This window comes from Chiloscyllium plagiosum, chromosome 2 (assembly GCF_004010195.1).
Source record: "Chiloscyllium plagiosum isolate BGI_BamShark_2017 chromosome 2, ASM401019v2, whole genome shotgun sequence".
NCBI lineage: Eukaryota > Metazoa > Chordata > Chondrichthyes > Orectolobiformes > Hemiscylliidae > Chiloscyllium > Chiloscyllium plagiosum.
In genome coordinates, this window is record NC_057711.1 from 24,850,351 (window position 1) to 24,865,241 (window position 14,891).

General features: G+C 40.1%; 1 protein-coding gene across 3 annotated transcripts in view; it reads left to right on the forward strand.

The window, feature by feature from the left end:
* Positions 1–14,891, forward strand: part of LOC122557644 (storkhead-box protein 2-like) — a 323,710-nt gene that overhangs the window by 175,024 nt on the left and 133,795 nt on the right. Inside the window, exon 1 of one of the 3 annotated variants that reach the window (XM_043705449.1) lies at positions 5,172–6,418. The exons of the other annotated variants lie outside the window; for them this stretch is intronic. Within the exon in view, the coding sequence (XP_043561384.1) occupies positions 6,253–6,418 (166 nt within the window). The 5' untranslated portion in view covers positions 5,172–6,252. Of the gene's footprint in view, positions 1–5,171; positions 6,419–14,891 lie in introns of those variants that run through there. 3 annotated transcript variants of the gene reach the window in all.

Genomic DNA, 14,891 nt, shown 5'->3' on the forward strand with positions numbered 1-14,891 from the left:
CTCAAACCTCATAAAACAATTTTCACAGTACATTTCTGCAATTGCTATCTTCCAATTTGACAATCTGAGACATTAGGTGCAATGTTCTGCTTCCTTAAGAGATGTGGGCAATGAAGAGAAATGTTAAGAAATATGGGGAAAATGAAAAAAAGTCAGAAACTTGCATCAAGAAAAAGTTTCTGATTATGCCCTTAAGTAACAGCAGCAACTTGCTGCTTGTTTCTCCGGGCCCCCATCTGAAGGTTTCTTCATCATTGACCTTCTCCATCCTTCATGAATCTCACTCAAAAAAAAGTGTAGATCTGAATTTTGCCATTTTTTTAGCAAAGCAATTTTCAAGCAAGATTTCTGGCAGCCAGCCTTCCGTTGCCTGTGGCGAGGTTTTCTCCTGTAATCTTCCACTCTTCATCTAATAAATTGTGTAATTGGCTTCTACGGTGCCCATCCTGAGGAATTGTGTGGCAAGAGAGGTGGAAGTGCTCACTGCTGCTGGCACTATATGTATATAAACCCCAGCTACTCACCGCTGTAGGCTAGGAACTGCCCTTCACAATGTGGTCCTGCACCATTATCCCTAATGAAATGGTCCAGAGAGACAGGTTAGCACCTTTATTCAACCAACAAGGTTGTGGAGGTGCCAGTAGACAGGATGGGGAGAGGAAGGTGGTGCTTATCCTGCTAATTGGCAAAGGAGGCCATATGACTCGACTCAGTCAGCCTCAACTGAGATAGCAGCCCAGGTCAGCACAATGTTCCAGATGAAGTGCAACATGGTGAAGGTTAATGATCTTCTGTGATTCACAATGTGAATGCCCCCATTTTCTTTCTGCTACCTCATGCTCACAGGTCACCACTCACTCTGACTCTGCCACTGCACACACATCTCACCAAGGCTCAAGGAAAACAGCTGTCATTATTGCATGTATCATTCCACTCAATGACTTTCTTCAACCTCATCCTCCCAAACTACTAACTCCTTTTGGCCCCTGCGCTTCCTACTCAGTCAGTCAATAGATGTCACTTCCTCCTGCATCACCGCTTACTGGTCTTCTAACCACTGTCATGATACTCAGTCCATCTCTTTGTCACACAGCTGGAGAATGGATGTTTCCACAATACCCTGACTGACGCGCCTGAATTCCTTGGACTGATTGCCCTTGATCTCTGTGACCTTGTCTATGGCCAAACTCCGGGACTAGAATGTGATGAGGCTCCTGTGGTGCCCCTTGACTTATCACTGTTGCCACTAAGGACTTGTCCTGTGTGACATATGGCTATTAACCTGTTGCATATGCAGTATCTTTGCCATAATAAGCTACTGTCACATGCTGTAGATGTGACATTAACCGAGCATGGTGACGCACAGCAACATGTTCTCCCCCTTGACTTTTCAGTGCTCCAAACTGTGACAAGCTGCCTGCATGTCCCTCTATGCTAAAATGCAATGCAAGCAACGGAGCCAGCAGCATCCAAGTAAATGCAAAATTAGTGAACGCTAGAAAATGAAGTTAGGAGCTAGAATATGCATCCTGTACAGATGCATGAAATATATGAATGCCCCTTCATGCAAAGCAATCAGGCAAAAGTGTGCACTAGCTCCAAAGTGAAGTCCTAAAAGGCTGAAATAGTGTATGAGTTGTATAAGAACAGGCACAATGATGTGCTGAGGCTGATGGTTTGCTGAGAGTGACTTGATTGGATGAAGGGTTGAGGAAGATGGTGTCAATGGAACAGACAAAGACATGGATGAAGGCCCAGAGGAGCAAGTAATGAGCAGCTGCCACCAGCTCTGGCTATCATGTTGGGAATTAGCATCATTTAGTTTTTAGGGGATGAAGGGAAGAATTACAGTATGCACAGAAATGAAACGATTTGCTTTATTAATAAGATGCAAATTGCATTCATCAGCAAGGTGCAATTGTTGTTCAACCCTCAGTGCAAAGCTTTTGATGTTCCCCTAGATCGAGATTCTGATTTTTCACTTCCCTCATAATTTTCCACATCTATTGCCACTTCCCATGTAAAGGGAGCAGATAAATACACCCATAGAGATAACAGCCTAGGTGAGTGCATTGTCCCGGATGAAACACAACATCTAGGAATGCACAGTGAAGGTTAATGGTCTTCTGTGCTTCACAAAATGGGAAAACTCAGCACCTTACATCTGAAACTGAACATTAGCATTCCAAATTTATGACATTCCTCCTAAAGGTGTTTGAAAATGCTTGCAATGTCATAAGTATATGACACTGATAATATCTTCCATTTTTCTTTTTGAGGCAGGACATGCTCATTGTGGTGAAATTGATTCCTCACTCTCTGTGTCGTAAAGAGTCATAGAGATGTACAGCACGGAAACAGACACTTTGATCCAACCTGTCCATGCCGACCAGATATCCCAACCCAATCTAGTACCATCTGCACCCAGCCCACATCCCTCCAAACCCTTCCTATTCATATACCCATCCAGATGACTTTTAAATGTTGCAATTGTACCAGCCTCCATCACTTCCTCTGGCAGCTCTTTCCATACACGCACCACCCTCTGTGTGAAAAAGTTGCCCCTTACGTCTCTAGTTTATCTTTTCCCTGTCACCCTTAAATTATGCCCTCTAGTTCTGCACTCGCCCAGCCCAGGGAAAGATTATCCATGCCCCTCATGATTTTATAAGCCTCTGTAAGGTCATCCCTCAGCCTCTGACGCTCCATGGAAAACAGCCTAGCCTATTCAACCTCTCCCTATAGCTCAAATCCTCCAACCCTGGCAACATCCTTGTAAATCTTTTCTGAACCCTTTCAAGTTTCACAACATCTTTCTGGTAAGAAGGAGATCAGAATTGCACGCAGTTATCCAAAACCATTTCTTCTGGCAGCCCATTCCGCACACGCATCACCCTCTGCATGAAAAAGTTGCCCCTTAGATCTCTTTTACATCTTTCCCCTCTCACCTTAAACTTATGCCCTCTAATTTTGGACTCCCCCACCCCAGGGAAAAGACCTTGTCTATTTATCCTTTCCATGCCCCTCATGATTTTACAAACCTCTATAACGCCATCCCTCATAGACGCTCTTTCAAGTTTCACAACATCCTTCCACGCAATATTCCAACAGTGGCCTAACCAATGTCCTGTACAGCTGCAACACGACCTCTCAAATCCTGTACTCAATACTCTGACCAATAAAGCAAAGCATACCAAACGCCTTCTTCACCTGTATCTACCTGCGACTCTACTTTCAAGGAACTATGAACCTGCATTCCAAGGTCCCTTTGTTCAGCAACATTCCCTCGGATGTTTCTACTAAGCGTATAAGTCCCGCTAAGATTTGCTTTCCCAAAATGCAGCATCTCGCATTTATCTAAATTAAACTCCATCTGCCAGTCCTCAGCCCATTGGCCCGTCTAATCAAGATACCCTGGGATTTGCTGAATTAATATGTGGTCTTTGTGTTGCTTGTTGTGCTGATTCTCCTAGGGTTTAGGTGGCTCCTGTTTGCCATGGAAAATTATAAAGTGGGATGTGTCACAATTACCCCCAAATCACAACATCATCACAAATGTTCTGTACAGATATGCATGTGTGCAGATGCAATTTCAAACATTTTTAGGAATACTCAAATCAACATTCAGAGAATGGTTCATCTTTCTGTGAAAGTAGTCAATTCCAGCATTGCACAGTGCTGTCATAAGAAAGCATATTGATTACAAAGAACCCTGCCAAAATTAGTAATGGAGGCTGGTGCAGATCATTTCAAGCTGAAGAGATGCACCACCCTTTTCTCACTTTACAGAAAGCACTTACAGCCCCTGGGGCCCAGTTTAGTGTAACTGTCTTGGCTTGGCAATTGAGTACTATCTTTGGTAGTTTCCTTGACATCATTGAAATCCTGTGTGAATTTTATGCCAAGTCTGTTTTAATTGTCTTCGGTTCATGCAGCCATCCCTCACCCAATGCCCTCCCCATCATGAAGTGGTAATTTTTTGTTAGTGAGTTTCCAAACAAAAACTTGGAAAATGGAATCTGCGTTCTTTCTTAAAGCATGAATTGAGATGTGCCAAACTTCCACAACAAGATCCACATTTTAATGGGAGAGCCTTGTTTCCTGCCATCTTTTCAACAAAGAAAATTCAATTTTGTGATGAATTCTGTTGGTGCAGTTAATGTGGAAGAGGTCAAGGGCTTTATTTTTTTCTCTGTAACCAGGAGGTAGCTGTGATTTTGTGGCTGTTTGCAATTAAATATCCACCCATAAAATTAAAGGACAGTTGGTGAGTTGGAAGGTTTGTTGTTTCAAGCATTCCACCAGAAAGCTGTGAATGAAAATACTTGTCCTGAAATTTAAAATAAATACAACTTTTTTGTAAACATTACATTCACAGTTTAATGTATGATAGTCTCTCAGCCCAAATGGAATCTTGCCAGCACACCCTTTTTGGGAAAAAATTCCCCATCCTGTTCCTTAGAGTAAATTTCAACAGAAACATTAAATCTTCTTATCACCAGCCCCCATACCCTTTCAATTTCTCTTTCTCTTTCTCAAGAAGGTGCATCTAATAAATTTGAAATCTCTTCGCTTTCCCATTGCTTATTTTTGTACTCAGTGGTAGGAGGCATCACTGTTCCCAGGGCAGTTTCTATTGGTCAGTCTTTGTTTGATTTCTTTCACTTTGTGTCTCATAAATTTGTGGGAAAGCACTTAATTATAATCAATGTGTCAAGCTATTTCTCACTTTATAGTAGATGGGCTAACTATGATTGATTAATTTTTCACAAGAGATTTGCTATACAGTGCAGTGCAAAGTATAGAGTTGCATCTGTTGCAGCTTTCCCCTTGTGTTCCACTCTTTTATAGCACAGAATGATTTTACATGCCAGAAAACAGCTGATCCGAAACTGAGCTTGTGGATATTGCAAACTTGAGGGTAGTTGTGTCAGTTGTTAACAGCCAGTGTGTAGTTATTGTTTCTGTTTCGACTGCTATTACAGATGCATTTAATAACTTTCTAGTGTCAGGAGTCTATTACATCTGTTGCATGAGCTGACCTGCCTTGGCAGACTTTTTTTAACAAATAAATGTTAATTAGAAAGGCACACTACCAGCAGTACTTTAGCATCAAAAGGCTCTGTTTAAGATGCACTTTGGGCCACCCTAAGATATGCAGTTTTAGATGTAAATACACTAATTCTGATTATAGTTCTTGGAATCTGGCCAGGTTAGCAGTGGGCCTGAGGGTTGTACATTAAAACTGCGAAGCTTGACGGAATCAGTGCGTCTGACATAAGACAGCTCCTTGATTAGCATGGGACTGGGTGGCTGACTCGTTTCCTGCCGTTCAATAGCTGTTCACTGTATTCAGAAGCAGGGAGCCATTCATCAGTACAGCAGCCAGAGCAACACAGCAGACTCGACTCTACGCTTAACAAAATTTGAAAGCTAAACATTTGGAACCACTTGTAGTCCAGCTTTTCTTATCCACGCTGAAGTGGAAACCAGGCTCTGAGAAATTTCTGCGGGGAGTGAAAGAAAATACAGCGATGACGTTGGGTCGTCATTAGTTGCGTATCTCTCAGAAATAGATTGCTTCACAGATACCTGCAGGAACTCTAATCCTCAGCTGCGGACAGACATACGTGCACAACCTCTCTGTGTGAATGCAGCTGCAGGGCTTTTGAACTGGAGATTGGTTTCTGATTTATGTATTCTGCTCATCCTTTTCCACTGATTGGATTTTGTTGTCGGCAGAAGACCACTTTCGCTGTCATCAAAGCATTATTCTAATCTTGTGACAGTGGGGATTGAAGTTGCATCCTACAGTTCCTGGGTGTACTGCTTGGGTCAAAACCCAAGGCTGGGTTCCTAATTTGTTTGGGCCTTTTGTTTTCTGGCTCACAGTTAGCCAAGTACTCCTATGCTGAATTGAGCTATTGTCTGAGATCCCAAGGCTTTTCACGCTGAAAATCGCTGCCTGTTCTTTGGCTGAGAAGCCACATTATGTGCCTTTTTTTCTTATGTGAAGCTGGAAACTATAAGCAGTGGCGATTTTAAATGAAGTGTAATGCATTGTGGGATGTGTGTAAAATTGGATCAGTCAAGGTATAGGAGCAAGCCTGCAGTTTGCGATGTGGAGGAGGCAGTACCAGAATATTTGCTAATCCTTACAGCACGTTGGCTTATTTCTAATCAAATAGAGCACAGCAAGAGCTATGGAGCCTGATTCACATTGCTAAAGGATTAGATGCATGTAGCCTCCAAATGAAGAAAACAAGGAGTACAACCTTACGGCGGGCTTGGCCTAGCTCAGATTTTTCAGACCGGGCCTCAGACCGCATTAGGTCCCGCAGCGAAAAGGACTATCGCTTGCACAAACATTTCCCACCCGCTTTTATTTCTTCTGCATCACGGGGCTATCTGACTTCAGGTTTGTGGGCTATTTTTCTGCTTTGGGGTAGGAGCAGCCAGGTTTGTCACAATACTATTGTTACTCGGTGGCATAGATGAGTGATAACAAATATGAATCTGATTAATATCTAACCTGTATTTTGACTTGCTAGTGAGATACAAATTGGAATCTTCTAAAATAATTACAGTCCTACATTAGCCAAAACGTCAGAATTGATTGTGGATATGCTGGTTTTTACAGAAAAGCAGCAAGTAATAGCAAGATGGAATCTGTTGCCATGGCAGCATGTCAGTGCTCTGTGGATTTTAAGGATTTTACGTTAATTCTGTATTAACAAAGGCTTCAATTTCTGTCATTCCAAGAACTAATGAATCTTTCTGAAGGTTGCAGATTGCAGCCCTTTTTGCCCATTATTCATGAATTTGTTTTGTGAAGAAGTTTCACACAGCGTCTACTTTACATTTGATACTTCAGTATAGAATTACAGATCCTGGAACTGATCTGTCACCAATTGAAACTCCTTTATTGTGAAACAGTAGGTACATGAAAGGGAATTAGTGACTAGAAGTTGATTCTGTTCAATTGTTGTGTTTATTTTATAATTTACAAAACAATCTTCAGCAAATCAAAAAGCAAATGGCTACCGTATGCAACCATCTTTTGTGCTGTTGTGCACTTCTTTGACTTGTTGTTTGAACAGCATTGTTATATTTAGATGGTGCAATTGAAGTTGCATGCTTAGAGCTGTAGTGTCACTAAGTGGGTTTCGGTGTACGATAGTTGTAATACAGTTGAAGCCTGATTCTGGAATCAGTGATGCTTATGACCCGATGCTAGAACAAAGGTTTCAGAACAGAAGGGAAAGATTTAAAAGGGACCTGAGGATTTGGTCATACTGAGGATTGTGCCTATGTGCAATGAGGTGCCGGAGGAAGTGGTGGAGGCTGGTAAAATTGCACCATATAAAAAGCATCTGAATGGGTATATGTATAGGAAGGGTTTAGAGGGATATGAGCCAAATTCTGGCAAATGAGTCTAGATCAGTTTAGGATATCTGATCAGCACGGACAAGTTGGACTGAAATTCTGTTTCTGTGCAGTATAACTCTATGAATCTAAATAGAACTGAGACTCTGCCAAGGAGAGAATTGCATACTGCTTAACTTTGGAATCAGTTCAAACCTACACATCTAATTGACCCCTCACAAATTTAATATAATGAAGAACTAAACCAGCTTTGCGGGAACACTAAAATTTGTAGCATGAGTAAACTGGAATTGCAAAACAGTTATAGAAAGAATGATGTGAAACTACATTTAATGCCTAAAGTGATATGCAAAATATAATTGTAGATCAAGTCCAGTTTATAAACTATGTATTCTTCTGCTCAGCTGAAATTTGCAGTTGAATAAGAGTTCCTTAATTTGTTTAATATTCATGAAAGTTCTGATGTATAACTTTTAGAATTGCCATAGAGGATTAACCCTCAGAATACTGCCAACTCTACTTTATAGTCAGCTAGTTGAAGATGGGTGAGCACAGCTTGGGTGTTCTGATATTCTGTGCAGAGAAATATTCAACCTCAATTCAGCAACTGCTCATGGTTGAGACCAGGAACTAGCTCTGCAGGGAATTAAGCTTGCCATGGAGCAGTGTAAAGAGCTCCAAGCTTTTATTCCAACATGCTGACCCTGGATAAATACAATTCTCTATTACTAATGGTAAAGATATTTTACTCTGGCAAACCATCAAATTTTGTTTTAACAAAATGAGTGGAGCTCTTGGCTCAAATACGCAGAATTGTTTAAAAAAAAACTCCCTTTGCTAAGTTCAAGTTGAGCCGGGACTGACAGAACCTATTCTGCTTTAGTATTTGGACTTCTCAATGTTTCAAGGAGCAAGTGCCAAGTATTTTCAAAGGAAGTAGCCAATGTAATTGATGGTTTTGGCAGCTGCAGGAAACCTATGAATGTGTTTTGCTTCTGTTGCTATAGTGGTCACACAGGAATGTTTTCAGAAAATCCCCTAGAATTTAAGCCACATACGTGATTTGATCTGAAATAATAACAAGGATAAATGCTTTATTCATGCCACGTGTGCTTGCAAGTGGAAATATTAAAAAATTCAGAATTTGTCCTGTGCAATAATTTTCAATTAAATTTCCTTTAATAATTATATACTGTTAGACAAGAATACATTCTGCCTATATTTGTGTTAAGGAAAATATGTATTTGTACTATGCAGCATGAAAAGAAACTCTACTAAGGGTCCTGCTTTTCTCTCTTGATTGCTTTCAGAAATTTAAAGAAAATGTTCACCCAATTTTCTTTAAGCAGATAGTGGTGAGTGTATGGAATGGACTGCCAGCGGTGATAGTAGAATCAGATGCAGTAGGGACATTTAAGCGACTCTTGGATAGGCACATGGATGATAGTAAAATGAAGGGTATGTAGGTTAGTTTGATCTTAGAGTAGGATAAAAGTTGACACAACATCAAGGGTCAAAGGGCCTGTACTGTTCTCTGTTCTATATTCAAGTTGTGTCCAGGAGCAACTCTGACATTTTCACTTCACGTATGACTGTGGCTTACAGCAACATTCAAATAATCACAAAATGATGCAGAATGGCCTTGATTGTGGCTACATTCTCCTTGTCCATGAGAGTCAATATGTGCAGGATCCTTATCTTTGCAAAATAGTTTTGCAAAGTAATTTGCACTTATTACCATCATCTTATTGAAGATGTGTGCATAACATTGTTCTGATGAGGGAACCTCATTCTAGGTCAATCCCTGTTTTATTGGTGCTTTGTATTTATATAGTAATCTAGAATTAGTACATTTTTTTTCATTTATTTAATTCAGCCTGTTTGATCCTATTACCGTTGTCTTCTCCCTCAAGAAAATTCAGTGCTGTGTAAGATAGCATGTGGTGCAAAAAGAAGAGGGCAAATTTTGTCAGGAACTAAACTGATCACTTTGACTTTTCATTTTGGATAAGATCACTTTCTGACAATCAAGTGGCACTTGTGCCCAAATGCGAGGGGAAAATGGGCCCAGGCTGTTTATTTTCACGGTTTTAACCTCTGACCCTCACCATCCTGAATGGCTGCTGTGCCAAGCAATCAGAAAACAGAGCTCTAAGGGACAGGGTTAATTACTTCATGTTGTACTTACTATGAAACACACTTCATCTAGCAGCTGACATTTTTACCTAATGATCAATATTCTTGCCATAAAAAATATGAATGTACTCAGGCATGGCTAAGTAATCATTCATTCATTTCCTTAAGGAAGCTACTTCCTTCACAGGAAGCCTATAGGAAGTGATCTTTTTAAAAAGCCTGCTGTGATTTAAGATAATGTGTTCTTTGTCACACATCACCTAGCACATGGGAGGACCATGAAGTGAGTAAGTTGTTTTCCATTTGTGAAATTAACTTTAATTGTTTTTAACATTTAACCTTTAAAATGAAAAAAAAAATTGGAAAATGAAGATTGCTGTTTAGTCAAGAGTGAGTCAGCTGGTGGACTTGATAAGGCAGGTAACATAATTCAAGCTGCCAGTTGTCATTGATTTGTAGTATACCCAAAAGAGAACTAAATATTCTAGAACAGTCTGTGGATATAAAGGTGAACTATCTTCAGGGTAGTATTAACATTGTAAATGATTTGGCATCGTTAAGCTGTAAAAATGTCTGGACTGGATGATTTTAATGTCGTGTAATGCTAATGTCAACATGATGTTGATTCATCACCTCTTGAAGATATTTAGTGACATCTGCATTCTGAAGCATGTTGCGTTGATTATCATTGATCTCATGTTAAAGCATTGCCCTTTAAAAGACTATGTCATTATCATGCCACATTTAAAATAATGCTGAATCTCAAACTGCCTTTGATCATCCTGTTAGTAACCAGATACTGCACAGCATTGTTGTACATCAAGATTCGCAATGCAGTGTTTCTAAATGTAAATTTTAATGATTACCCTCATCCCCACAGCTGACCTGACAATCATTAATTATGTGAAAAGAATACATTTCACCAGATTTCTTAAGTCTTGCAACACCATTTAATCTAGCTAGGCATAAACAGTTAAAGAAAATGATAATTCCTTCATTTAGTATAGTTTGCCAAATGGTTTTGATTGCACTAAAATGATCATTTGTTCTAGATAGCTTTATCAAAAAAAAACTTTTATAATCTCGGAAGGGTTTTTTTGTACATTGAGCTCATGTTCTTACCCAATGTACATGGATATGAACTTTCCAAGAAGGAACTCTGGTTAGCAATCAGGATCCTAGAGACTTATCCAAACCCAATATCCATGGCACTGTAAGTCACGACTAGTAAACTTTTCACTGTACTCATTTGATTACATGTGACAATAAAACTAATTCAATTCAGTTCAATTCTACTGCTGACTTGACTGAAGTCAGTCATCAGCATTGACTGAAGATTGAGTTTAGTGACTACTGATTTGTTGTATACTTACATTTTTGGTGCATTTCCTTATGAGATTATCGAACAGTTCAACTATTTTACCGAGACTTTAGAAGATAATTCAGTTTTGCTTTAGTTAGTGGCCTGTCTAAACATTCAACTTCAGTCCTGAAGTACTTACATGGAAGCTGCCAGCCATTGGAAGAATTTCCATTGAGAACAGAGTCCTCAGAGCATTGTACATCCAAAGTGAGTTACAGATTTAGGTGCATTGTTATATACTTAGAAGTAAATTCTTCATTGTTCATTGATATTGATTAAATGCTAAATACAAATAGAAAATGGTACTGGGCTGAAAAGCCCTTCTTCAGGCTTATGCCAAAAACGTCGATTCTCCTGCTCCTTGGATGCTGCCTGACCTGCTGCGCTTTTCCAGCAACACATTTTTCAGCTCTGATCTCCACCATCTGCAATCCTCACTTTCTCCTGGAAAATGGTACTGCTCAGCCTCTACTTGTATTTACATTTAAAGTTGACCTTCCTTGGATTTCTATGTGGATAATCTGTCATGCAAGAGATTGATACAGATTGAGAAAATGTAAACTTTAAAGCAATCAGGATACTTTACTGCCAATGAATAAATTTGTCACACTACTAAGAAGAGCTAGAAGGTAAGTCTTTTACTGCAAGATATCTAGCTTCTGACTTCCTCTAGTTGCTATAGTATTTATGTGATAGGTCTAGTTCAGTTTCTGGTTCGTGGTAATGCCTAGAATATTTATGGAGGGAAATTCATTGATGGCAGTGTCATAAAATGTCAAGATTTTCATCATTTATATAAATGATTTGGATGTGAGCATAAGAGGTACAGTTAGTAAGTTTGCTGATGACATCAAAATTGGAGGTGTAGTGGATAGCGAAGAAGGTTACCTCAGATTACATCGGGATCTGATCAGATGGGCCAATGGGCTGAGAAGTGGCAGATGGAGTTTAATTTAGATAAATGTGAGGTGCTGCATTTTGGGAAAGCATATCTTAGCAGAACATACACTTAATGGTAAGGCCTAGGGAATGTTGCTGAACTAAGAGACCTTGGAATGCAGGTTCATAGCTCCTTGAAAGTAGAGTTGCAGGTAGATAGCATATGATTGAGGATGATCAGCCATGATCATAATGAATGGTGGTGCTGGCTCGAAGGGCAGAATGCCCTACTCCTGCACCTATTGTCTATTGTCTATTGATAGTGAAGAAAGCTTTCCTTTATTGGTCAGAGTATTGAGTACAGGAGTAGGGAAATCATGTTGTGGCTATATAGGACATTGGTTAGGCCACTGTTGGAATACTGCATGCAATTTTGGTCTCCTTCCTATCAGAAAGATGTTGTGAAACTTGAAAGGGTTCAGAAAAGATTTACAAGGATGTTGCCAGGGTTGGAGGATTTGAGCTATAGGGAGACGTTAAATAGGCCAGGCTGGGGCTGTTTTCTCTGGAGTGTCGGAGGCTGAGGGGTGATGTTATAGAAATTTACAAAATCATGAGGGGCATGGATAGGATAAAGAGACAAAGTCTTTTCCCTGGGTTGGGGGAGTCCCGAACTAGAGGGCATAGGTTTAGGGTGAGAGGGGAAAGATATAAAAGAGACCTAAGGGGCGACTTTTTCAGTCAGAGTGTGGTACGTGTATGGAATGAGCTGCCAGAGGAACTTGTGGAGGCTGGTACAATTGCAACATTTAAAAGGCATCTGGATGGGTTTTTGAATAGGAAGGGTTTGGAGGGAAATGGGCCAAGTGCTGACAGGTGGGACTAAATTGGGTTGGGTACTTTGGGTCGGCATGGACGAGTTGGACTGAAGGGTCTGTTTCCGTGCTGTACATCTCTATGACTCTATGACTCTATGACTCTATGAGGTAGTTATTTTCTCATGGGAATTCTTCAGCTTAGGTTGTTGTCCGGAGCAACTCCAGCAACCATATTCTGGGCTGAAATGATGAGACTCCAATGAGCCAGCAGGAATTTCTACAGATTCAAGAGACCTTTCCCTCAAACCCCATTGGCTTTAATTTTACTAAGCTTCCTCAGTGTCACATTCAGTTAAATATTCTTCTTTGTCTTAGGCAATTCCTTGGGGTCAAGTATGACTGACATCCATTCCAATTCACTGGGATCTGAAGTTCAATGGGGAATCTGCATATTCTGTCAGATGTGGGACAGATGGTATTTGAAGGGTTGGGTAGATGGGAGGTGAAATTTTCCCAACCCTTGAATGATCGGGGAAATGCTGAAATGTCTGGGGAAATGTGGGAGAATAAAAAAATCTGATTCTCAAAAAAAAATTTCCCTTTAAATTTTCCAATGCGAGTTCTGAATCTCATTAATAAGTGATGACGACCTTAATTCCATACATTGGTATCTCACCACATTAGCATGCAGTTCATAATTCTCTCATGCTCTGCCAAAAAAATTAGTTGTCACAAAGTGTTTGGAGGTTTGTACATTCACTCTGTTGTCTCCACAGTTTGTTCCAGACAAGTGATCGCTTGATGTTGTCGTGATTCAGTTGGGAAGAATGTTTTGACGACTGAGTTCCACTATTCCACAAACCATCAAAAATGTGTCATACCCAATTCAACCACCAAGATTATTGATTTGCTTGACTGACTGCTATTCAGGAGAAAAGTAATTCACACCAGATTTTGTTTATAGCAAGAAAATAACTGTTTATTGTGAACAAACTTATTCTTTAACAAATGGTAAATAAAAGTGGATTCCTCATTATTACTATTCAACCTAACCTATATACCTTTAAATCCCCAGACACAAACACATTCATTTGTAAATAAGATAGACAAAAATAGAGAGTTTGGCACAAATATTTTGGGAAAAATTATAAACAGAGAAAAGCAAATTTTGATGTTCAGGACTCCTAACCAGATGGGGTGGGATGAGTTGTTTATTTTAGTTCTTTTGATTTTTTTGTAGTGATGTTAGCACAATGTTGTCTGAAGACTGAAGCTCAGTCTTTGATGCAATAGCTGTTTGGTGGATGTAGTAGTTTTTCTTATTATATTCAAACTCTCTTTCAGAGTCTGCATGCTTTGTCATTTTCACTGACAAGAAGAGATGCTGAAAGATGGTTGTTGGCTTCTGAATATCTCTGAATGCACTGTGCTCACTGGCTTGTAACAAACTGTATCCTGACTAATCCAAAGGTTGCAGTTAGGCAGTTGTTCTTTAACACAAAAATTCCTGATGCAACTCTGTCTCAAAGTCTCCACATCACTGATCCAAACAGTAACAATCTTGTGGTTCTGTTCGCCGAGCTGGGAATTTGTGTTGCAGACGTTTCTTCCCCTGTCTAACAATCTTGTGCAGCTAACCTGTGCATCACACAATCCATCAGTCTTCAAGCTACAAAACTGCTCCTGGTAGTTTTAGTCATATAGCAGGAGAAAGTGAGGGCTGCAGATGCTGGAGATCAGAGCTGAAAATGTGTTGCTGGAAAAGCGCAGCAGGTCAGGCAGCATCCAAGGAACAGGAGAATCGACGTTTCGGGCATAAGCCGAAACGTCGATTCTCCTGTTCCTTGGATGCTGCCTGACCTAATGCGCTTTTCCAGCAACACATTTTCAGCTTAGTCATATAGCAGGCCAACTTTCAATTTTCAGTTTATAGTCCAAAAAAGTGGTCTCTCATAATGTGTTCAGTTCCTTCCTGAATTATTCTTCTCCATTATGATAACTTGTAAATTAGGGACTCCCATGGGGTGGGTGAGAGGTGTTTGATCTCTTCAGAGATGCTTGGAGGACATCCCTAAAATGTTTTCACTACCGTGCTGGAAATCTCCTTTCGCAACCGAGTTCAAAATAGAGAAATTGCTTTGGAAGTCTGGTGTCAGGCAGACAAGTGACATGTCCTGCACAGCAGAACTGGCTATGAGTAATTAAGGATTTAATGTTGGATATGTGATTAAGATAGGTCAACAACAGCACCCACTCCCAAGCCAATATTCAGTTCATTGCTGACTTGCTGTCACTGGAACTCAATGTCA